Source organism: Dermacentor silvarum, chromosome 3, assembly GCF_013339745.2.
Source record: "Dermacentor silvarum isolate Dsil-2018 chromosome 3, BIME_Dsil_1.4, whole genome shotgun sequence".
Classification (NCBI taxonomy): domain Eukaryota; kingdom Metazoa; phylum Arthropoda; class Arachnida; order Ixodida; family Ixodidae; genus Dermacentor; species Dermacentor silvarum.
The window spans coordinates 127350302-127375179 of record NC_051156.1 but is presented as its reverse complement, the minus strand read 5'-3'; the positions used below and the strand labels follow the sequence as shown (position 1 = coordinate 127375179).

The window sequence follows — 24878 nt, the reverse complement described above, 5'->3', positions numbered from 1 at the left end:
ACATTTTTTTTCTTACATAAGTCTCCTTGCACTTGAACTGTCTCGTTTTTCAGTGGTTCTACTCAGCGCTCTGCTTGTGCAACTCAAAGCGCCCACTGTGCTCCGGACCTTGCCGTGAAGCCCGTCCACCTATCAACAGCCCCATGAAGCAGTTGTAATTTTAATTTTCTTCTCAAACACGCGGCAGACGTTCTAGCGGAAGCGCTCGCATACAGTACTACTTGACATTAACCAGCCACCGTGATGCACTTCCATGTGATTACAAAGAGAGATGTCGGGTGCTAGTTGCTTATATTGTTTATTTACTTATTTATATTGCACACGCACCCTCGTTGAGGATGAGTGTGCAAGCCTCTCGTTAACCCTCAATGTGGCGAATAAGATGATAGGTTTTGAAAAAAGGTGTATGCTCCGGTGCCGTGGCTGCATTACGTAAACGTAAACACCCCCACATCAAGAGGAGCTCAGCTTAAGGCCGTGAGCTTAAGAAAATGTCGGTGAAAAATAGCGATTGCTCAAGAAACTGTGTGGGAGAGCAAGAACCTTTTCACTGTACTGATGGCATACGTCCCGCTTCTGTCGCTCCACATGCACAAGGTAAATGCTGCGAATTCATTCGAAAGATGCACATTTTCAAAATTTTTTTCAAGCTGTAGCAATTCATGGAGTTATTGAGGCCTTCGAAGGGTGGTAGTTTTGGCTGGCTTGTATTCAATTTTCGTGCAAGGGTCTATAGGGCGAAATCGTTACAAGACAACAGACCGTAATGAGCGCTATTCCTGTTTGTTGTCGCCCTGCTGTTCCTTCCTCGGGCTATACAAGTGGGGTTATCGAACAGCGAAGTTTTGGAATATGATGTGAATATTCGAGCAAAACGCCTTCCAAATATTGAATCGAATACCGTATATGTAGAACTTATAAAAAATGGAAATATAAAGGTTCCGTGGGATCCCCTGGCAACAAAATTCGTATTGATTATTTCCCAACTTGTAAATAAGAAAAAAGAAAGCCGGCAGATCCCACGCCCTGTGGGAATCTGTGTTATGCGAAGCAGCGTGCGGGAAGCCTACCTAACGAAATTCCCATGAGACCATGATGATGTAGGCGGCTGTTTCCTGACCTATATGACACGCATGTCATGACATGAATGTCATGACCTATCATTTATGGTCGTCATACACTCTTGTCATACTATGCCAGTTTTTGTACCTACCAAGTTAACTAAACGTCCATTAGGACACTAAGACGATGTAGGCGGCTGTTTCATGACCTACCTGACACGCACGTCATGACATTCATCTCTTGAGCTATTGTTTATGTTCGTTATACACTCTTGTCATACTATGCCAATTTCGATACATACCAAGTTACCGAACCGACTACGGCAGCACCAAGACGAAGGAGGCAAGAAAGAAAGATAGATAGATAGATAGATAGATAGATAGATAGATAGAAGATAGATAGATAGATAGATAGATAGATAGATAGATAGATAGATAGATAGATAGACAGACAGATACTCTCATCGTGGCAAATGTTCGCCATGAATTGCTTCGCATTTAAAACAGGAAGGGAAATTGCATCCGGTGCACCGGTGTACCGGTGTCCGGTGCATCTGGTGTACCATGCCAATGGTACACTTTAAAAGAAAAAGAAACCAATAAGCCCTCCGACATCGCTAACCTTAGACCTATTTCCTTCACGTCATGCTTGGGAAAAACACACGAACATCTCATGCTTAACCGCTTAAATAAATACACGGAAGGCAATCAGTTATTCCCGCCAGAGATGATTGACTTTCACCATGCAGTTGCTCTCTTACAAAGACGCCAGGCATGACCTCCTTACTACTACCGGTAATAAACGCACCCAACACATATTGGGACTCCACCTTCGCGGTGCATTAAACAACATAGATCATGGATCCATCATACGTGAGTTGAATGATATCAACTGTGGTAGAAAATTGCATGACTATATCCGCGAATTTTCTTACCAGTCGTACAGCTGCCGCTACTCTCAATGATCAAACTTATTCCCCAATCACCCTAGGTAGCTTTGGTACTCCACAGGGATCTGTGCTCTCGCCGTTCCTATTTAACCTAGCTATGAGGTCTATTGCAGGGGCGCTGGCACAAATACCAGATGTCCAATATTCTATATATGCAGACGATATTACCCTATGGATTCAGGGAGGTGCTGTGACTACGAGATCCGAGTGGCTACTGGATACAGTGGCTACGAGAGCCGGGTTCATGAACCTCGAGTGCTCGCCCGCTCAATCTGAGCTGTTACTTCTATCCGCAAATAAACACGATACGCCCAACATTCACATTAATATTAACGGGAAGCAAGTTCACGTCGGGGACAAAATCCGTGTACTTGGCATGCACATTCAATTTAATAGTCTCAATACTTATACAGTTCAAATGGTTACTGCCAGCGTAGACGACTCCACACGGCTCATAGGAATGGTGTCTAAAAAGCATGGAGGTCTCCGCGAAGCAGAACTGCTTAGACTGGTACAGGCGTTTTCCGTTAGTAAGATCACATTATCCCTTCCCTATCTACACTTAACTAGGGCCTAGGTAGATAAAGTTAATTCACTGATATGTAGACTCTACAAATTCGCCCTTGGAGTGCCAAGTAGAGCTTCCACTGAGAGACTTTTGGCTACAGGTACTTTGAATACATTTTGTGAGCTCGCAGAAGCCCACCTGACTGCTCAATACTAGCGCTTATCGAACACCTACACTGGTAAGCACATCCTAAACTGCCTAAATATTACCCCAGCACCTATGACCAATGATAAATTTATATTCCCCACCCAATTCACGAGTACATCATATACCTCATCTCCCTAAGAATATACACCCTGTTCATCACGAACATAGAAGGCAACAACGAGCTAAAGCTCTACAGAAAAAAGTTATCGAACTACAAAGATGTGGTCTATGTCGATGCCGCAGAGTATCCGTGTGGACACAAATTCGCCATATCAGTCGTTGACTCCACCGACAGTGTTGCTACGGCAGCATCCATTCTAACCCATTTTTCTGAGGAGGCGGAGGTGGCGGTTGCACTCGCCTCAACAATACCCTATTACTCTCTCATAGTAAGTGACTCAAAAACTGCTATATACAACTTTGGAACGGGTAGGGTTTGCAGGAGAGCCCTAGCCATACTATCCCATAATCCACCATCCCAAATTCTGGGTTTAATCTGGACACCTGCTCACGCAGGCCCAATCGGCAATGAAACGGACCACGCAAGTGCTCGAGCTTTCACGAACTGAGCGCAGGCTAGACTAGGGGACTGTTCAAACGCCAATAATCTCCCTCCAGCATTTACCTCCTAAAGACAGGTTACTTACATACCACGACAGTTGCGGGCATCGCCGCCTAGGTCGCCGAACCCTCCCACCTTTAATGCGTCGGTCGTCACGCGTACACGAGGTGCTATGGCGTAAACTACAGGCTCGCATTTTTCTATCCCCTGTCACAAAATTCACCCGGGAATATACCCTACCTCAGCCTGCTACTTTTGTCCTGCTAGGAGAGCAGACCTAAATCACATTATGTCGCAATGCAAGAAGCACTCCCCGCCCCCTAACCTTTGTAGAGATTTAAGTAGTCGGGAGCTGTGGGAGGCTGCCAGGCGCAGCTTTAACCCCGAACTTCAGGAAGCTAGCCTGAGGTGGGCTGAGGTGGTAGAGGCTGCCTACCGCGAGTAGGACAACCTCTTTCGCCTTCTCGCAGCCCCTTTCCCTCTAAGATGGGACAAATAAAGTTGTTTCTCTTTCTCTCGTCTTAAGAGGATGCTTGCGTTACGGCTTCCGATACTGATAAAGCGCGTCACAAGACCAAGGCGTCGAAACATACGGCTGGCTTGGAAGCGACAAGGGTGCCGTAGAGTCATCGTATGGAGAATGCGAATGTGAAGAGCGTGGTTCAGTTTAGTATACCGATGCGAAGGCTGAGCTGCAGCTTTCCCAGCAGGAGACGGGAGGAACGCTAGCCAAGGGTTCCTGCTTGGGAGACCACACAGCGATTTCAAAGTTGTAGCTGCGACTCCAGTCAGCTTGAAACGGGGACTAACGGGCTCAATGTTTTATAGCGATAGCAATTATATGGACACTCCAAGCGGATTTCTACCGTCGGCGTCGTCGTCGCCGTGAGGTTCCGTATAGTGTCCAACGACGATGAAATCGTCGCCGTGCGCCGTATGCTGTATGTGCGATTGAAAGCGCGCGAGGGACGCGCGTTTTCACGAGGACCGAACGGACGGCGGAGAGCAAACTCGACTTCTTTCGTCGTGCGAAAGGCCGTGGGGGGACGGGAGGGAGGGGAGGCGACGTTTAGCTGCAGCACCAAATGCGCATTTGTATAAAAACATTGCGAGGCGAGAAGGTGATAAAGACTTCCGACGCTGCCGACGAGTGTCCCATTCTGATCTCGTCGAAAACATCCGAGCCGCTCCCAGGGGCACCGGCAACCGTCACCAACGCCGCGCGCGTTCGGTGCGAACGCGGACAAAACGCCGACGGCATCGAAAGCAGTTCTGCGCGTTGCTCGTGCTGCATGGCCAAGTTTATAGATCTGATAAAACTACTATCCTTATTCAGTATAGCTCTCTACTAATTTGCTATCGCAATTGATGCTTTGCCTTCCGGGTGAAACTGTGAAATTTTTTTAATATGTGGCCAGTCAGTCAATTGTTGTCTAGTGAAAAAGAATGACACGTAAAATCTGCTAGAATATGCTGTATGCTAAATCTGTAGAATCTGCTGAATATGCTAAAGAAAATCTGAAAGCGGCATGGGCAGAGGCTGTTGGCCAGCAACAAAATGATGCTGCACACATCTCGCTCACCTATAATATGAACACCCCGCAAATTATTTCCGCCAATCGTAAGAGCTGGAATTGCTTGCATGATCCGTTATGCTTATCTAGGGTAATTTTTTGCCTCAAATACAAGCTTGAAAACGGACATTAGCACACTGTATGGTCAGCAGCAGGAACGGTCCTAGCTTGAGCTACGTTTCAGACAGGGAAAACGTCGACGAGTGGAAGTAACGGGTAGTCGCAGACATCTAGAGATCAACCTTCCCGTATTTAAGGCAGGTAGTTGATTTGGGCTAAAAGCGGATATCGACGGCCAACGAAGGCGGGCGGAGCTCAGCAGTGGCATCGGTTACAACATAGAGCTTTATTTGAAGTGGATAGGTGGAACATTCATAAGAGAGGAATGTGTGGGAAAAATGCACGACTGAAGACACAGATCATGACAGCGCTGTTTGGTTACAGTAAATAGAAGGTGACTGAGAGAAGCGAGACAAATCCGCTCATGCATCAATTATGCGGATAGCTCTAAACAGGCCGTCATTAACGAATTCTTCTCGGCGCCGATCTGAGCCTGCGATTACGTAGAGGGCACTGTGTAAACCACCAGTGAGCTCTGAAAGATCGTCGGTGCTCGTCGTGTGTACTACATCTGTATATGTGCCTTCCTTGCGCCCCTCTTTTAATAGCTCTAAAAGAGACACGCAGTCTACATGAACACTCGCATGATGGTGTCACATAGATAGAATCAAAGTATAATTTTTGGATGGTTTGCCGCAAGTAGCATCGCCTCTAGTGGACGTATGATTCAGTCCTCCGAGGAGACCTCGCTGAAAGACATCTAGGTAAGGCGTGTGTTCAGTGATGCGTGGCGACAGCGTAGTTGTGAGCAAGATCGATGGGATGGTTGCGGGGCGGCCTTGACTTGGATGCGGAGATCAGAGTGTGACGGCACGGCGCATGCCTTTCTTCCGGCCATGTTTAGCTTAGTACAAATTAATAGAATGTGAACCAACGATTACGGAAGTTGCAAGATACGTGGTCAAGTAAAAGAGATGAGCCGTCAAGTGTCTCTCACTTGGCCGGACAAGGATGTAGTAGAAACCTGGGCAGTATGCGTGGTGCTCGCGAAATCGGGCTTGAAATGCGGCCTACTAGAGGACATCCAGCCAGGTTTCCTGCCCAGGTTCACCAGGTTCATGTGAAAGCGGCTTAACTTAGTGACACCGGCTGGAATTCTTCGACACAGAATGCGTGGACAGCATCTCGTGGGGTGACATCGATCTTCCGACGCAAATCCCTTGAGGGACTTTTGATTGCAAACGACTGCTTGGCAGATGGAGGTCATCATAAAATGAAGCAGCCGAAGTGTTGCTAAGCAGTAGGAATTGTTGTGCGATAACACGACTGTCTGCACCCTCAATGCATCACAATTCTTTTTTCTAGTTAAAGGTCCAGCAATCCTTGAAGCGACCGTCATCAACGTCTTAGAGCACATGGCTAACTGCTGAATTCGTGCATACTCTAGCCCATCTTACGGTAACCGCAAGATAAATTATTACACGAACATTATAAAACAGATAAGAACACCTGTTACTTGTAATTATCTGCAGTGTGACAAGCAGTCACTCATAGCGGGTTTCTAAGCATGGTGTAGTCTTAGGCGTACGTGATGAAAGCTAAATTCAGCCGAGGTTACAAACGCACGTGAACCTCAATACACGGCAGTACAATATGGTCATTTACGACATCTTATTGTTATATTTATGCAGATCGACCCTGGCATTGGCGCGTGTGACCGGGGTAGTTGCTAATAGTGGCAGTTGTAAGTAATCTGGCAGTAGTGATGCTAGCAAAAACGCGAGAGTGGCGCAACACGAAGCGGAGCACCTTATGTTGCATGTGCCCATATGACACGGGCCAACCACTGACGACAAAAAAATTCTGCTTTGCCATTACACACTTTGTTTCGGACGCTATGATCCGGTTTGGACGGTTTAAGCACCAGTTCAACTCAACGGAGGAACGCGCGTCGTCTTCCGTATTACCTAGACAAACGCAGAGTTTGCCAAGAAAAAGTCGCCAGCAAGAGCTCAGGACTATTGGGTCTGCCAAATCGCAGAACGTGGCCCTCGTCCTCACTACGTGTGGTTTGGACTGGATTGGATTGTGATAGTACGTGGCGAGCCGATCGTGTACATGACGCTTAACAGATGCCACTCGGCTGCCATGCGCTAAGTAAGGTAATTATTAGAGAAGAGCAAATATGAAATGTTTCGGATACGAATCGAATACTAATAATAAGTATCGAATATCGAATCAAATAGTGAAACGGAGATACGTATATTTACAGCACGCATAATTATTTCGATCTAACTGGATACCACCCTTTTATTGACTAGAGAAAAAAGTCGGATCAGGTATAACGGACAATTAGGATACAGCTTGAGCACAAGATCTCACATTTTCAACAAAAGAAGTCCACGAAAAGCCTCTCATCATTTCTAGAGCCTTATCGCAAACAAGATTTTCAAGAGTGAATGGTGCTGTATGACCATCTTTTCTGAAACGCTCAATAAATAGCAGTTGAGTAAAGATCAGAAGATGTGGAAAAAATAAAGAAAGAGCTGATGAAGAACTTCTATGCTGTAGACACATGTGAAAGGACCCGTTGCAAGGAAAACATCTCTGGCTGTAGCGTAAAACATAAAACTGCTACATGACCAGGCTACACGATACAGGCTACACGAAAGACTAAATTACACACTACAAGCAAAATCACAGGTTGCCATGTTGACTTCCTCCGCGAAACTCTAAACAATGCTTGTATTATCCGTTTTGTTTCTGAATTGGTGGAAGAACATTCGTTATTTTTCAATTCTGATACTTTGCGATACTTCGTTTTGTAGACACAGAACACCATCCCTAGTTTGTCGGTCGGTGGTTGCGACATACTTGGTTAGTTTCGATACTAAAAAAATAAAGAAAAACAAAACGTAATAGTTCATCTCGGAATACGAATAACAATAGTAAGTGCGTAATAAATTGTTCATATTCAAAAATTCGATTATTCGCCCACCCCCGTTGAGTATACAAAGTAGATTAGAGGCTTTAAGGAAGCGAGAAAAGACAAAGAAGACAGACAAAATTCTAGTTTAATAGAAATCTATAGAATACCGGGTAAGCTCAATCAGGCTAGGTGATGATTTGTCGGCGGCAAAGTGTGGAAGGGTATGCCAATAAATGATGATCATCATCATATAAGCAGGCAAGAGCAGTAAAGACATTGATTAGACGGGATCCGCTGCAAGCATAGGTAACTAACTGCACAGGGTAGATATAGAGGTTTTAAGGAAGAGTGAAAATGTTGTGAGAAATACGCAAAATGCTAGAGTGATTAGCATGCATAGAATACCGATTAGGTCAAGAGGGCTCGGTGACTGTGTGTCATTGCGCCGTTTTGAAGGGATTGCCAATCAATCGTCATCATCACCAGCCAGAACAAGCAGACGATTTTCGGGGCAGCAATCTTTCTGCGTACGAGGGCTACTCTAGGAAACAATGCCAATTACTGAGGGCCATAGAATGGGGGGGGGGGGAGAATTAATCGTGCGAGGATTATGCGAATAAATACGGTGGCACTTCCTTTCTTTCTAGATTTCTACCTTCATTGATGCATTCGTTGATTCATTCCTTGATTAATTCATTCATTCACAGTGTGGGGCGGTACAGACTGGCATAGCCGCGGGTGTGCTCTACGCGTACGTGGTGGGACGGTTCACGGACTGGTCTCGCCTGGCCCTATGGTGCGCGGTGCCATCGGCCTTGTCTGCGCTGCTCACCGTGCGGGCAGTCGAGTCCCCACGCTGGCTTATGGAACAAGGCAAGCACGACGAGGCCCAGGCTGCGTTGAGGCGACTACGCTTCATCACCTCGCAGGCGGATGCTGAGGTGGAGGTTGGTGAAGTTATCAGCGAGCGTCAATGTAAAACAAAAATATGGTTCATGCCTCTTTAATAGGAATCCGTGAACACGAAAGTGAAACGTGTCGGCACAGAAGTTGTTGCACGTTCGCTTCGTGAACTCACGGTCCGCTGCAGCGAAAGGCAGACAATTTGCGGGCCGGCGACAGTGTTGCAGTTTTGTTTGGCGCTCTGCGTCGTTTTAGCGAACGGCGTGCAGCTGCCGAGTCGCATCGGCAACGGCACGATCTTTTTTGTCCGACTGCGTAGTGTGTTGGGAAGCCAGTTGAGTTGCGACGCGCGCAGCTTCAGGAATGCAAGTGGCTGAGTTCGCAGTGTGCACCGCGAACGCGTGAAGGCGTTCTGCTTTCTGCTGGCGTGTCTCTCGTCGGACCAAAGCGAGGTTCACCTGTCGATGGCGTTACCTTTCTGCGCCACTTAGCGCAGCCCCATTCTCAAGTTATCGTAGTTAGGGTCATCGCAAGCAAAGCAGTAGGCGGCGTGTAAGCACTGCTGATGCACGTTGAAGCTGCACTCCGTAGGCGACGAGGCGCCACAGGCTAATCCGATGCGAAAGACAAACCATGGGCGGAAAGTGTCGCCTCCGCTGCGCTGTGACAGCCTAAGCGCTCCCTGTCGGCGCGCGTTAGTGTCACGATGCAGTACTTCGCTTCAGCGCTCCTAGATGGCAGCGCCATCCTTGTCAACCAAGTTCATCACGGACCCCGGTAAAACACTTTCGTGTTAAAAAGCCTGATGCGAAAAGTTGTACGGTACATTCGCTGCTAGCACCGATACAAACACTCACGTGAAAGCGTTTGTACAACATGGCAGCATTTGATCGGTTGTTCACCGTCAGACATTGGTAACGTATATATATTTTTGTTTTCTTTATACGTCTGTTTTTCTTGCAACGTATCTCAATTAAACCTTTTACGACGTAGATATTTCAATAGATTTTCTACACAGTCGAAATCGCGTACTCGAAATCGCGGGCTTTCAAAACCCTTCGCGTTCGGAGAAAAAAATGGCAGTTTCAACCGGAGGGCGAAGTACTGACAGCGATTGCCAGGTCCAGAGTTGCACTTGCATTTCCCGCATGGTGTTTTAACACTATACACGGGTCCGACAAACACGGGCGTGCCAAAATTTGGGGCAGCCTTAAACGTTGTTAACACGCCGCGTAGGGCCTGTAATGACATCGCACAGGCGTCACTACGCTGCCCTGAAACAGTCGCGCCAGTAAAATAAATAACTTTTGGGTTTGTGCACTGACATTGTTTTGCCATTTGATAATTTAATAGTCGGAGAAGATTGAAGTTAAAAGGTATGCGCTGTCAATGTTATGTTTCGCGACACTTATTTGTGGGCGGCATCGTCAAAATTCTGAAGAATGCCTTAGTCAAGAACGTAAGACCTGGTATGAAAACGTTTTGTGATAGAATAGTGTAGTAATATAACCAGATTATGCAGCCCTGTTATGCATATAGCATACATAAATATATGCGGGGCCTCACGGCAATGCCAACGGTTACCGGGACGATGGCAGTGACAATTTGCTAGGGCTGTCCGTGGATAGCGTACGCCCCTGTGTCCGGCATGGGGCTCACAGCGAAGCGCTAGTTCACTTTTTTTGTCAAACACTCACTTTTGAACAGAGGCCTTCTCCTCAGTTGTTTCGGGGTTGGGGCAGCTGCCCCTTGATAACAGCAGGTGCCAGTGGCCGATAGTTGACATAAATCAAGATGGGTGCTTAGATTAAATTAGGTCAGTGCGCTTATTCCTACTGTTACTGTGTATATTTATTCACGCAGCTTAGTACACAGGCTGAAGTAAGGCAAAACATGCATTTCGAATTTAGATAAGAATAACTCGCTTCCGGATGTACCGATTACGGTCTGCTCATGTTCGGCCGCGCCCACCCGCGTAGGTATGAAACTTAAGCCACACGGCGTTTCGGTGTAGTAGCCATAGGGTCTCGCTAATTTCGATTAGCTTTGAACACTCAACACTAGCCTCAAAGCACGCGAAAGTTATGATAAGACCTCACGCTCACACCTGGCCGCTCCTGTTTAGACGCATTGGCGTCCATCCTGTGGCGTAGCCAGGCGGTGGCCCACCGAGCACGTGCTCAACCCCCGCCCTCGAAATGTGTGTTCTATGGAGGTGTGTCACCCTCAAAGCTCGTAACGTTAGGATTCATTTCAACGCAAGTCCACAGTGCAGCAGTGCGTGCTGCCGAGGTACTCACACGAGCGAACACAAAAACTAAGTTTCATCAGCCTCCGAAATTGTGGGATGCTGTACAGATAAATTCGAGAGGGAATGTGCTACCCATGCAAATCGGTGTAAGAAAAAACACAGCATGCGTAGCTATATCCTAGTACACTGTAGCGCAGCAAAGAGAATGGACACTGTGAACTCAACCGTAGGTTGAGGGGTATTCTCCAAGCTTGGCACTTCATAGGCGACAAAATCGTTAAGTAGTGTCGTCTATGTGAACATCCGAAACAAAATTTGAACTGCGCGCCACTGCGAAGTTCAGTAGGCGGAGCGTTGCAGGCACTGCTCGGCTGTGCTGTAGCCTTCGCATTGGGAGGTGTTGAAGAAGGAGCGAGAGCGCCACAAAGGGGATTAAAGGCAATCTATGCATGCCAATGACCACGCTTCTGCAGAACACATTGCGGTACGTTTTGTATTTCTAAAACGCTTTATGTTTCAACGTCAAATGAATTTCCAGATTTCGATTAAACGTGTTGCAGGGCCGCCTTATAGGCTTTATGGGCCCTCAAGAACAGCTGCAATAGGCAGCGTATCTGCTTGCACGCTAGCGCGCTCCCTTCCACACTCACGAGAAGTTTAACAATGTGAGACGTCGAGCTCGTTGGTATTCCATGACCAAACTTTGAGTAGCGGAGAAATGACGGAAACAAAGCAGATGAGACAGGTGTGAGCTCTAACTTCAAATTAAGGTTTTATTACTGAGAACGTAACTGAGTACAAGAATGCTGATAGGCTGCGGAAATGGCTGTGGGTGAGCGCTCATAAGGGAGTGTGCCATCAATGGTTCTTAAAAGCAAAGAACAGAGGTGTCTCGGCGTTGGATGTACCGATGGTGGTGGACGCGCAGATTACGGCACGTTATCTCTTTCACCCCACTCTGATATGTGCTACTGTGGTTACGTTATTTTTGATACGCGCTTTGCCCATTCGCGCATAACTCATCCATGTTTAAAACGCATGCTTTCAATAAGAAAATTTTACTTGAGAATGAACGCTTGGGCCGTGTGCCTGTCTTATGCATTCGGTATCCGTCGCTCCTGCCACCTCAAATGTGTGATTCGAAGAATTATAGCGCAACTTCTTCAACGAGGTGAAGACCGGAGAGCAGATAAAGACAAGCGCTGGCTTCCAACTAGCACTCTCTATTGCAAACCAAATATATAATCATGTCGTGACACTTAAACAACGAACGACGGCAAAAACAACAATAGCAGCACATGTTACACCAGCCGCACAGGGACAAACCAGTGACACCGGTAAACATAAAGATCAGTGTGCACATAGAATCACTGAAACTGGCCAAATGGTCCAATAAGGTATACGATATGTTAGAATCATATGCAAGTTTATCGCAGATAGAACTTAATCTGGTAAAAGCCAGAATTCGCGTCTGACTTTGAAAATACTGTTGCACCACTTAACAACCCTAGCATCTCATCCACAGTGGGCAAAACACAACGTTCCCTAAGTATATTTTGGTTTAGGTGCGTCAAATCAACACAAATTCTTACTACTCCTGACGGTTTTCACCCGGTAACCCCTCCAGCGCACCATTCTGAAGGCCCCTCTACTTTCCTTATTACGCCCTGTCTTTCCATGTCATCGGGGAGGCCGCTAGGGGGCTAGAGTGTGCGGACGCGGTTCGTATCGGCTCCGCCAATTTCTAGTTCCTGTGCCCAGCTAAGTCCTTCTTAGGACCCACCAAGGCGCTCAACGAATCCAGAAAGGTACACGGACCCTAAGCGCTACCATATTTTGGATGTGCCCTGTGATCTCCGAGAGCTATCCGGTGAAGACGTCTCTGGCAGCCACGCCACTGCGCTAAGCCTTGCCTCATCGAGGCGAGCCTCGCCGGCGCGCCACGTTCCTCACTCCCCAACAACCATGGAGGAGCTAGTGGAAGGAGAGACCATTTCCCCGCAGGACTATCACCCTGGTGAGTGGCAAACTGTGCTCCGCGCTTATAGAAATCGGGCCCCGGGTTCGAATTCGTCCCCCAAACCCAACTTAACGGCCTCGGTTCAAGCTAAGCCAAACGCCAGCAACGCCGGTGCGCCGACCGACGCTGCATCTGTTACCATTCCAGCCGCGTTCAAGGAGACGCCAAATGCCAGCAACGCCAGCAACGCCGGTGCGCCGACCGACGCTGCGTCTGTTAGCATTCCAGCCGCGTTCGAGTAGACGCCACAGCTGCTACGCACGACTCGTGCGGTCGTACAAAAATGTAAACAACTCGCGGCGTTGCCGGTGGGAACGATCCGAGTTGTTCTTCGCCCGCGAGGTGGGCTCTCCCTGGACAAGCTTCCAGCTCCAAGTCTCCTGCAGGCATTGCGTACCTCACCCAGCTGCTCAGTGATGGGTGAACTGTACATCAGGTATCCATCCCACAAACAATACGTTCACGGTGGCGATGGTAGCGGAGGCAACAGCTCTCGCTTTGGTGAAAATACAGGAAATCACTACAGATGGTAACAAATACCCGGTAGCCGCGTACCTCGCGGCCCCTCCAGCGGCAGTAAAAGGTGTGATTTCCCGAGCATACTGGAATGAAACACCAGAACAAATCCTAAATGACTTGCAGCATCGCAACCTGGAGGCCGACATCGCATGGGGAAAACTGCATCCATTCTAATAACCTTTGCATCTGGTCCCGTACCCCACACCATTAAATATATGTGTGTGGTACACAGTAGCGCACCCAGGATCTCTGCCAGGGGGGGGTTGACAGTTTGCCAATACCATCTAAACAGCACTAATTTCGATTTTTTTCACGGGAAATTGTCAAAAAATTGCGCTTTTTGCGAGTGTGCAGACGATTGCGCGTCTTACATCTTAGTTGCAGTACTCAAATGCGTAAGGAAAGAAATGGGGTTAAACAAAAGGGGGGGTTAAGTCGGCCTCAGGGGGGGGGGGTTACAACCCCCGAATCCCCCCCCGTCGGTGCGCCACTGGTGGTACACCGCTGCACCAAGTACAAGGGCAGCCCTGATGCCTGTACGAACTGCCGGAAACCTGGTCACAGGTACGATGTATGCCCTCTTCCAAAAACTGGGCTCTGCCCACGGTGTGGCGAGAAGCACGAAACGCAAGAGGACCCTTGCAAGCCAAAATGCATTCTTTGTGGTGGGAACCACCTTACCGGTACAGACTCATGCAAGGCTAGGACCCCCCAGCCTCGAAGACAGACAGTGACGAAACCCAAGACAGCAGTGCCCACGGCGAAGGAGTTTCCACCCCTAGCGCCTCATCAAGATCGTCAGCGAGCCTGGACTAAACCCACCAGTTTCCTCCCCCAACTTCACTGCGGGAGGAAGAAATAGCACACCTGCAGGAAGAGGTAAGGCACCTCAGGGCAGCCGTTAACTCTATCCGTTCCACCCTCCCACCCCCTCCGTTACCAACACCCCAACTCTCCACACCACCTCCCCAAAAGAAACGGCGACAAGACGACACTCCAGACATAGATTCCAAATTAAAAGACTTTTCCCAACAGTTAGAAGCCAATATTCTGGCTAAAACTCAAAATTACATTGAAGCCACCATCACTAAGCTCACAGAAACGATTACTAGTCAGGTAACCACCGCCATTCTTCAACAAATTCCACAAATAATTGCTGGAATGTCTTCACATACGCCAGCCGGTAACCCCATAGCACATCCCATCCTTCGCCCGCCCACCCTCCAGCATGGCCTTGCTGACGGGAAATAATCTCCCGTTACGCATTGTACAATGGAACTGCCGGGGGTTTCGCCGCAAAAGAGACCCCCAGCAGCAGCTACTCTCTGCTTCCTCCACACCCCCTGATATAGTAGCACTCCAGGTTGCTGGCACAAACGTATCGCTGCCAGGATATGCTCTGGTACCCTCTGACATCACTCCAAACCACAGGGTTACCACTTCTGTTCAAAATATTGTACCATGCACTTGACATGTACAAAATTCCCCGGTGGCTCACACATTTCTAGAATTAATCCCGTCCACTCACAAACTCCATCCCCTCTTCATCCTTAACTGTTACCTCCTTCCGAGGCAACCGGTCTCGGAATGTATCACTCTCATTAAAGCCGCCTCCATCATTGCAAAGAAAGACCCTCTCATTATCTTAGGGGACTTTAACTGCGCGCATGTAGACTGGGGGTACATGCGTACCAACAAGAGAGGAGCGGAATTATACAACACCCTTCAGATGCAGGGCCTTTCTGTTTACAATGATTTCAGCACATCTACGAGAATCGGTAACAGTGTCACCACCGACACTAGCCCAGATCTCACCTTTGGCCGCAATATTCCCACGCCAGTATGGCGGAACTCCAATGAGGCCCTGGGCAGTGATCATTATATCGTAACTATAGAGTTTGACTTTGCCAAAAAAGCTAAAAACTACCGTGTCCGGATGATTAGCTGGGATAATCTTCGCAAGCACAGACAGGACAAAATATTAGAGTCCCCCTTTGACCATCACACATGGATGACAGAACTCAAGCAGGACGTGCAAGCTTTTACGCAAACGTTCGACGCCGCCCCTGAAACTCCCATTGCAGATACTAGGTTAGCGCACCTACTCCAAGCATAAAACAGTAATCTTACGCGCTGGAAAAGCCAGAAACAGAATCGAAAGCTTAAGCTCAAACTGGCACTGCTTCAAAAACAAATAGAAGAGCACAGCGCCGCCCTTAGTAAATCTAATTCGCATCAAATATGTGACGGACTACGAGGTAATCTTTCCACCTCCAGGGCCTGGAATCTTTTTCGACATAAGATAGACCCCACTCAAACTAAAAAGCAAACCCGATTTACACTCAAAAGGCTTACCCATCAAAATCGTTGTAATCAGCAAGCACGCTTAAGCGAACTTCAATCAACTTATACCACTGTGGGCAAAGCTGTATCATATCCCGACTACATTAGCCCCGATCAACCCTCCCTCGACGCCCCTATTATGGAGGTTGAAGTCAGAACAGCCCTTATTAAGCTCCGAAACTCAACTCCTGGAGATGACCAAATCACCAATGTCATGCTCAGAAACCTAGATGACTGTTCTGTTTGCCTTCTCACCGAGTACTTCAATGAATGCTGGGAAAAGGGGGAGCTTGGGATTTGGGAAAAATAATTTCCCAAAAATAAATAATAAAATTAAGCAGGGAAAAAAATTTTCATCCCCAAACCCAAGAAGCCCATTAATGCCCAAAATCTCCGTCCCATCTCTCTGACTTCGTGCCTGGGCAAACTCTTTGAGCATGTCATCCTCACCCGTCTCACGCAACACATGGAAACGTATGTACTATATCCCCATAGCATGCTAGGATTTCGACCTCATCTTTCGGCACAGGACGCCCTGCTACAGATTTCACATGCCATCCTCAATGATATGTTACACCACACCAGAACAATCCTGGCAGTAGACCTCACTAAAGCATTTCAAAAAGTTAAGCACAATGCCATCCTGCAGAGCATTCAAGCGCTGCAGTTAGGACCTAAGACCTATAACTATATTCGGGCCTTCCTAAACGGGCGCACCGTCTCCCTGCATATAGAGAATATACAGACGCCCTCATTCACCCTTGGAAACATTGGCACCCCGCAAGGAGCGGTGTTATCCCCATTCCTGTTCAATATTACCCTCATTCCCCTGACAAAGGCTCTCAGCCACGTCCCACAGTTGGGACACACACTTTATGCGGATGATATCACGGTTTGGACCACATACGACTCGGATGGCGACATAGAATCAACACTTCAAGAAGCGGCCACAGCTATAGCTACCTACGCGGCCAACATTGGCCTTGAATGCTCCCCCACAAAGTCAGCACTCTTCATACTTCGGCCGCGGCGTCCCCCATCGCCCCCATTGTGATTTATGTCCATGACATTCCCATACCACAAACACCCACACTCCGCCTTCTTGGCCTGTACTTACAGGACACGGGAAGAAACAATCTTGCCCTGAAATCACTAAAACAATCATTTTACTCCGTCATCCATCTTCTTAGAAGGATTTCAAACTCGCGAGCCGGTTTAGACGAAGCAGACAATCTCAAGGTACTGCATGCCTTTGTGCTTAGTCGCATTCTTTACGCATCTCCTTACCTGAACCTCTCCAGTGCGGACAAAGATAAAATCAACGCTTTAATCCGCATGGCTACCAAAGCAGCGCTCAACCTACCAAAGAACACTAGCAGGGACAGGCTCTTAAAATTAGGAATGCACAACACTATACAAGAACTTATTGAGGCACATCGGCAAGCACAATACTTTCGCCTGGCTGACACAGAAACAGGACGGCATATACTGGACTCTCTCGAAATTCGCATACCCGCACATGTAGATTTAATACCTCTCCCTCGCGCCATGCGCGCCGCGCTTATCATCAAACCCCTCCCTAAGAACGTCCACCCAGAGCACCATCAATCCCGCCGCGTCGCGTGAGCCAAAGCTCTCCATAACGCATATGGCACTTTAGAGGATGTGCGATGGGTGGACGCCGCGTGTGGTCCAGACCGTTCTGTAGCTGTGGCTTATCATCCAGCAGCCCCCCCCCCCCCCCCCCCCCCCCACTCAGCCACTTCATAGACTCCCACTGTACCCCGGAAGAAGCAGAGGAAGCTGCTATTGCCTTAGCAATCGCTCGAAACCAATGTGGCTTACATAGCGACTCTAAAACTGCCATTCTTAACTTTGCCCGCAGACGCGTCCATGCCCCAGCGTGGAAAATATTGAGAATGTGGGTCCAAAATTCTGATAGACGTATTGAGCTCGTGTGGGTGCCGGCTCACTCTGGCAATCCCGGAAATGAGGCCGCCGATAACATAGCCCGAGGACTTGTAAGCCGGGCAAATGGTGACCCCAGCCGGGATTTCTCGAGGGAGCGGGCGCACACGTTCTCCGAAATTACCCAACAAGCACGCCTTGCCCGTCGACTCTACCCTCCTCCCCACCCCCGACGATCCCATTCCCAACAAATCCTCTGGAGGCGACTGCAGACCCGATCTGTTCCCACCCCTCAGCTCCTATCCCACTTCCGCCCCATTTCGCCAGAGTGCACTCTCTGTGGAGAGTCGCACGCCACCTTAGACCACATCCTCTTTGGCTGCCCTGGCGATCCTCCCCCGCAGGGACAGCCCGCCATCGGAACATGGGAGGAATGGGAGGCCCTCCTTGCGTCGCAGGACCTGGACACCCAACTTCGCTGCGTGAACCGGGGTGCCAGTGCTATGGCCCTACGTGGCCTGGACACATGCGCGTAATGTGAGGGCTGTGTGGTGGCCCTGGGCCCTTGAATGGTCCAAACTCGCTCGCTTAATATCCATACATCCATCCATCCATCCATGTCATCCAACTCGCGCTTCACAGCATCTCTCATGGGAAGCGGTACGCGGCGTGCCACACGAGCCCCATAGGGCACACAGTTTGGCTTCAAGTGGATGGTATACTCTCCTCATAGTGTACCTAACCCCTGAAACAGCTGAGGGCACCGATGCTCCCAAAGTCCTGAAGACGCCACGTGGACTACAGATTTAACCACCCCGAATCGTTCTGAGGCTTCTATAACAAGAAAAACTGACCTGAACGAAGCAGCGACAGATACTCTCTGTTTGATAGTTGCCTGCTTCCAACTAATAACAGCAGTGAACTTTCCTAAAACTTCAGTCTATTCCCGCTTGGTCCCGTTAGAATGATGCCCGCTCTATCTGACTGATGGGATTCCAGGGAATGTGGCAGGAACCACAGATACATTTGGCGGCCATGTCTACTTTCGCGGAAACTGGCGTTCCGTTAATGGACGCTTCAATGAACTTGCGGAGGCACTCGGACTTCAAGGTCCTCGCGGAGTAATTGTCAACACTACCGAGAAAGTACAATAAATTGTCTTTCTCAAGTGAAGGCAGTCTTACCTTGCTGTATGTGAAGCCCATCTTGCGACAGACCGCACTGAAGTGTATCTTCACGTTGGAGTGGTAACACTTTGCTGCCTTCGCCGGGCACGCCGGCCTTGCATGTGACGCTTGCCCGCAGAATGGACACCACTGAACTTAGCCTTGAGGTGCCGTGCCCTCTAAGCAATGCGTGAGATGCACCTTTCGATGAGGTTGTGAAGAGGTGCTCTTCTTTTCGATAGCGTGCACGTCTCTTTCCATTGTCGCGTGACCGACGAACCGTCGTTGTTCCATAGCTGTAGCTGTTGCTCGTGTACTGTTCCTTTGAGACGGGCCTCGGCGGCAGCGCTTGCCAGCGTGAGTTCGGCGTCCACTTGAAGTGTTTCGGAGAGCTTTGCGTCCATGAGGCCAATGACAGAGCGGTCGCGAATCATTCTCTCATTGAAAGTGCTGCAGTCGCACCTGTCTGCAAGCGTCTGCAGAGCTGTGACGAAATTGTGGATGGACTCGCCGGGATTCTTACTTACACGGTGAAAGCAGGCTCTTTCGTGAACAACGTTGCGAGCAGCCACAAAGTACTTGACGACCTCGTATTTCTTGGCGTCGCCTTCTAGCAAGCCGAAGGTTTGAACTATCGTCCTTGCTTGTCTTGCCATTGTGTAGAACAGAGTGCGCACTTGAGGTTCCTCGCAGCGCTCGTTCAATCTCGACGTTGAAGTTTGATGGCGGCTGGATGGCCAACATTCCAGAGGAAGCCGGTCTTGACTCGTCACCAGGCATGCTGGTGTTGTCGTGCCTCTTTGTAGAGAGATCCACAGCGAAGAAGCACAGCGTGAGGCTACTTTCCTGAGATTAGTCGGAAACTTCTGACACCATGTTGCGTTGCTGCCACCGTGTCGGGGCAGACGCACTGAAAGAAGAACACAGACGACAATCATCCAAGCCCCAAACCAAGAAGCCCCCGCTTCTTGTCAGCGAACCCTTTATATCTCTTGGCAGGTGGGGACGTCACCGGCGAGCTCGAACGCCACAGCCGTCTTGGAACGCGGGCGTCGCTCAGTGGAACGCCGGTGCACGTTCATCGGAGCGCTGGTTGCGTTCGATGCAACGCCACACATGGTATAGGCGATGGCAAATCATGTTTTCATCGATATTTTAGCCTGTGATGATCTTCTCTCTATTTGCTACGTTGTTTGCATTCCGCAACGTGTATATGTCTTTCATTTACAATAAAGACTCCTATAGTTTAATGTCTGCGCTTGTCCTTATCCGTCGATGTATCTCTCGTTCACGATATCGCGCTGTTACACGTTGAATTAAGAAAATACATCGAGCCAAATATGTGACGCTAACGCGTTAACATGGCGAAAAGTGCGCGATATCACTTGAGAAAACTGCGCATCAGTTTTTTTATCTCTTGAAGTTTATTTTATCGCTACTGCAAGATGCTTTCAGTAACCACATAATTTGTGCCGCAGGCAATCGAAGTCATCTACGTCAAGTCACCGACGCCCGTCCACCACTACATGCTCGCCGTGATGATGATAGTGCTGCAGCAGTTCTCTGGCGTCAACATGATCATGCACTATGCCGCCGGGCCCCAGCGCACCACCTCCGCATCGATATCGCGCGACTTCTACATCATGCTGGCCAGTGTGCAGGTGCAGAACACTGAAAACCTTTCCTTCAACTCTGGGCTTACAATTTCTGGCTTTGACGCAGTATTCGAGGCAGAGAGTTAGCCATTAGAGGGAGGTATACCACGTCATTTCTCTCATATAAGGTTGATAACTTGAGCTTTCTGACTACTTTGGAATTGGGAAAACCGGATGTCCTACAGGGCCATCTCATTTAAACAGAGCTGATCTCCAGACAGGGACAGAAATTTACGGGATGGGTGTTCCTGGAAAGAGCCGAGTACCAGCTCAATTTTATCTCAGAGCCATTGAAACAATACTACACTGTTATTCTCACACACTACTACACACAATACAATCGAAGGGTGCATGGCCAAATTCAGAGAGTAGTTTGCTTTTCTGTAATCCCGCCTTCCGTAAACTTTAGACTTTAGCTGCATCTTGGAATGTTCGGCTACTTTAGAACGGCATCAAGAAAAAGGCAGACTTTAGAAAACAATAAGCAGAGCACTTGCCGCGCTGTTAATGTAACATTTAGTTGCTGAACGGACAGTGCTTCAATTGTGCGAAGCGGTAGATTTGCAAACTTAATGAAATAGGCTCACACCTCCACAAATAAGTTTTGTAAACGTGATTGTTGGTTTTGTATTATTAAGTCTCATTCCAGTTCTCATAGAGCAACATAATGAGCTGGTAGCGGAAAATATTGCTTCTGTTTTATTCTGTATTCGACAATCTTCGTTTTAATTAACAAAAACGCCGACAAAGGAAGCGTTCCATTTCTAACAGTAATGCTCAACGGCATTCCATGTAAACGCAGTTCACCTGTTTTCTTGATATCAGCTGTAAACGCGACATTTCTACTTAGAGAAATGGAAAGGAAGTCCGACGCTAATGTAAGCTTTCGTGTGTTGATTTATCAAGACACGGGTTATCTTTTCATTTTGAAACAGTCAGAGTGCACTTGTCGTTGCTTTAAAGCCGTTGCTTTTTGTTTCCTTTTGTTATCGTATTTATTTCGTGGCTTACTACGTTCCAAATCTGCACAGATCGCTATGAAGTATGCCGCAGCGGACCGTAGCCAGGCTTTTCCCATCCTAGAGCTTTCTTACAGTCTACTTCAAAGGCTAACGGACACTTTTGCCCGCCAGTGGATCCGGGGATATTATTTTCAGCAGCATGCTGCCACAGTCACTGAGCGACGGCGAAGGCCGCTTTTGGTGGACCACGCCTATTGCAGATTAAAAGTGTGTTGGCGAATGGGCCTGTATGACCTCCTACAAGGTGTTCCATAAAGGGTTAGTATTCCATCAAGGACAAACTAGATCAATAAGCGTCTCAGGGTAAACATGTTCGTGCAGAAAGACAGCGCCCGGGCAGCGGTGCAATAAATATTATAATTGTTGCGGCGAGGAAACGGCTGAGCATTTCTGCTTCAAAGCTTGTATTCGTATACTGGAAACACTACGCGCTTTTAAATAATTGTTAAAAGCATCCCGGAGTGTTATTTGAACGCGTTAACTGCAGGCGCTGGCGCGTTCGACCTCGCCTAGGCCAGTGTAACAGCTGTGGCATGGATGGGGCTGCAGGGATGATTAACATGCACGGGACAACGCGAGCCGAATTTACGCAATTTTCGGGTTGTAGTGCCGCTTCCCATTGGTCTGCCGACTTCGCTGAGGACATGTCCAGTATGAGGATTTGCTGCCAGCTGTTCCTATAGAACATGTTTAGCGCAATAGCTTTTTGTGAATATGGGTCCAGTTCCACAGGAACCGGAAACGTTCCATTGTCGAGGAGAGGCTCGAAAGCTACCATGAAAAGAGGGCGTGGCATCGCGCTTCCTGTTGCGTCATTGTTTCCTTTGCTGTAATTGTTTTACAACGCGCCGTGACGTTCGCACTTCTGTCCTTTCTACTGCGCTTTAATTACAACGGTAAACCGGTCTAATATACCGATGCTATAGCATTATTTTCCTTCTCGCTCTTCGTCAGCGGTCGCCGCAGTGCTGCGCCCAAGTTATCACCGGGGATGGTCGATCTAGAATGGTGAACGCCGGAAAAAGGAATAGAACCGAGCGAAAGGAAATAAATTCATGAATTGTACCAGCCATGAAGTTGATCGAGGAACGTTACTTTATACAGTATTCCTGTTGAATGCTTTCAGTTCGCGCGGAACGACCGAAGATCCGTAGTAGATGAGTTTTTTTTTTAGGTCAATCTACTTAGGCTTATGTTGACGTCGAGGCTGTCCATTCGCTGTATCGGGAAAGATCAAAGAAATTTATGATTTGTAATGACGAAAACGAAAGGCGTTTAACAGCCAAGTTTCCCTAATACAAGCTCTCTTGTACAACACCGCCCAGTGCAGGCGCACAAATATCGATTCCAGTGTTATAGTGCCCATATCCTGTTTCCTTCGACATTAGAGAATTACAAGAGGGTACTATGGCACTAGTGTCTGTCAGAGCTGCAATCATAGCGGTTGATCCAACGCTGAAATGATTGCTATAGCGAATGGATTTGCTAGAACTTTGTCTTTCTGGTTTCAAGCCGCTTTTAAAGTTTACATTTGGTCATACGCAACTAAATATTGCGTTATTGATGCAAGAATTTGCATGGACTGTACATGTTGCGAAGGTTCTTATTGCCTTGTGCGTTTAGAAAATGAAGATTTGTTAAAAATTTGAGCAATAACGGCCCGTCAAGACTAGTAAATAAAGACATAGTAACGTCTGAAGGTACAAGCACAAAGACACACTTGCTTCTCTGACCCATGGCCTATGATGACGGTCTAGAGGGTACAATAAAATAAAACAAAATGAGATATAGCATATACTAAGAGTATTGCCGTGATTTTTGAAAGATCATAATACCAGACATGTCTCTAGAAGTTTTAGTAGGAAACTCTGTAATGCTTACCACAGTTACAACTGCGACATCAGATTCGTCACCTTCAGCGATAATGGTATGCCTTGTTCAAATCAAGCGATGTCTTGCTCTTCGCAACGCAGGTGGTGACTACGGCTTTGGCCTCTCGACTACTGGACAAGGTCGGCCGCGTAAAGCCGTTGGCGGTTTCGGTGACCGTCTGCTCGTGCAGTATGATGGCACTGGGAAGCATCTTCTACGCCTTCTCAAACGCGGATGGGAACTTCGACAGCGGCCCAGGATTTGACCCCACCGATGGTTGCAAAGTACGCTTATCGCAAAATTCCGGACGTTTGGCTTTCGATTTGATTGCTCTCTCCTCCATGTGACACACCGTGGCCTTCACTACTAGCCTTCACTGCTAGATTGGAAGCTTCGCAATTCTCGCAAGTAGGCAAGCAAGGACCAATGCAATGTGCTGCTAATCATTTAACCTAAGCGTCACATCGATGGCGATATAGATTTGGGTGGTAGACATACAAATTTCATTGGTGTACCAACGAAAAAAAATAACGCTTGGGGGACCTGCTCAGCATGGCGCAGACTGGTTTATTTCTTCACTTCTGCTAAGTTTGGTCAGTTATTGCCAAACAAAAGCACCAAAACCAAACAAAAATAGACATTCATTTGTGGAAATCCTCCATCTTGAAGAAAATGAACACCGAGCTCCTAAACAACAGACATTCACGTCGAACTTCGGCTTTATTTTCTATTTTATACAACATAAAATACGCTCAAGACTTTCAGAAAGCTGACTTGATCAGTAGCACTGGCAGCAGCTTTACAAACTTCGCATCGTGACCATACCCGAGATGAGACCAAAGGAAAACTAACGGTGTTCTGCAACGCCAAAAGAAAGGATCAGATATACCTAGACGTTTAGTGTTCGTTGCGCTGAGGTCAGTGTATACTTCAGGGTGTCGTTTGCACAAAGCTGTCCAGCAGGAACGCTTTGTGGGTGCGCACAGCGCTTATGTCAGCTAGGATTCTACCCGGCTCCGGCACAGCCGATTAAGCGCAGGGCGACGGTGCGCGCACTTGGCTTCGTCGATTTTGCAGTCAAACGCACTACGCGTCTCAGACCTTCTATAGAAACCTGCACACGCGGAGACCACATGCGCTTTGATACCATGACAGTGCCACAACGCGATCGGTGACAGCCCAAACGAACCTTGAAAGCTCATGTAATTGCTATTGGAAGAAAGCGTTTTTAAAGCGAAGCCATTTTTTTTTCTTTTCCACCTTCTTTGTGGGTGGTGACTGTTGCCCTATTGCCAATTCTAAAGCAACTTGGGCAACACCACTTAGATAGCACAAGGCCTACGCACTCCGATCCATGAAGCCATGCTA

General features: G+C 48.0%; 1 protein-coding gene across 1 annotated transcript in view; it reads left to right on the top strand.

Moving 5' to 3' along the window:
• LOC119444762 (uncharacterized) overlaps nucleotides 1–24878 on the top strand; it is a 76140-nt gene that overhangs the window by 12442 nt on the left and 38820 nt on the right. The window contains exons 3-5 of the mRNA XM_037709111.2: nucleotides 8559–8798; nucleotides 20440–20622; nucleotides 23612–23794. Coding sequence (XP_037565039.1) covers nucleotides 8559–8798; nucleotides 20440–20622; nucleotides 23612–23794 — 606 coding nt within the window. The remainder of the gene's footprint in view (nucleotides 1–8558; nucleotides 8799–20439; nucleotides 20623–23611; nucleotides 23795–24878) is intronic.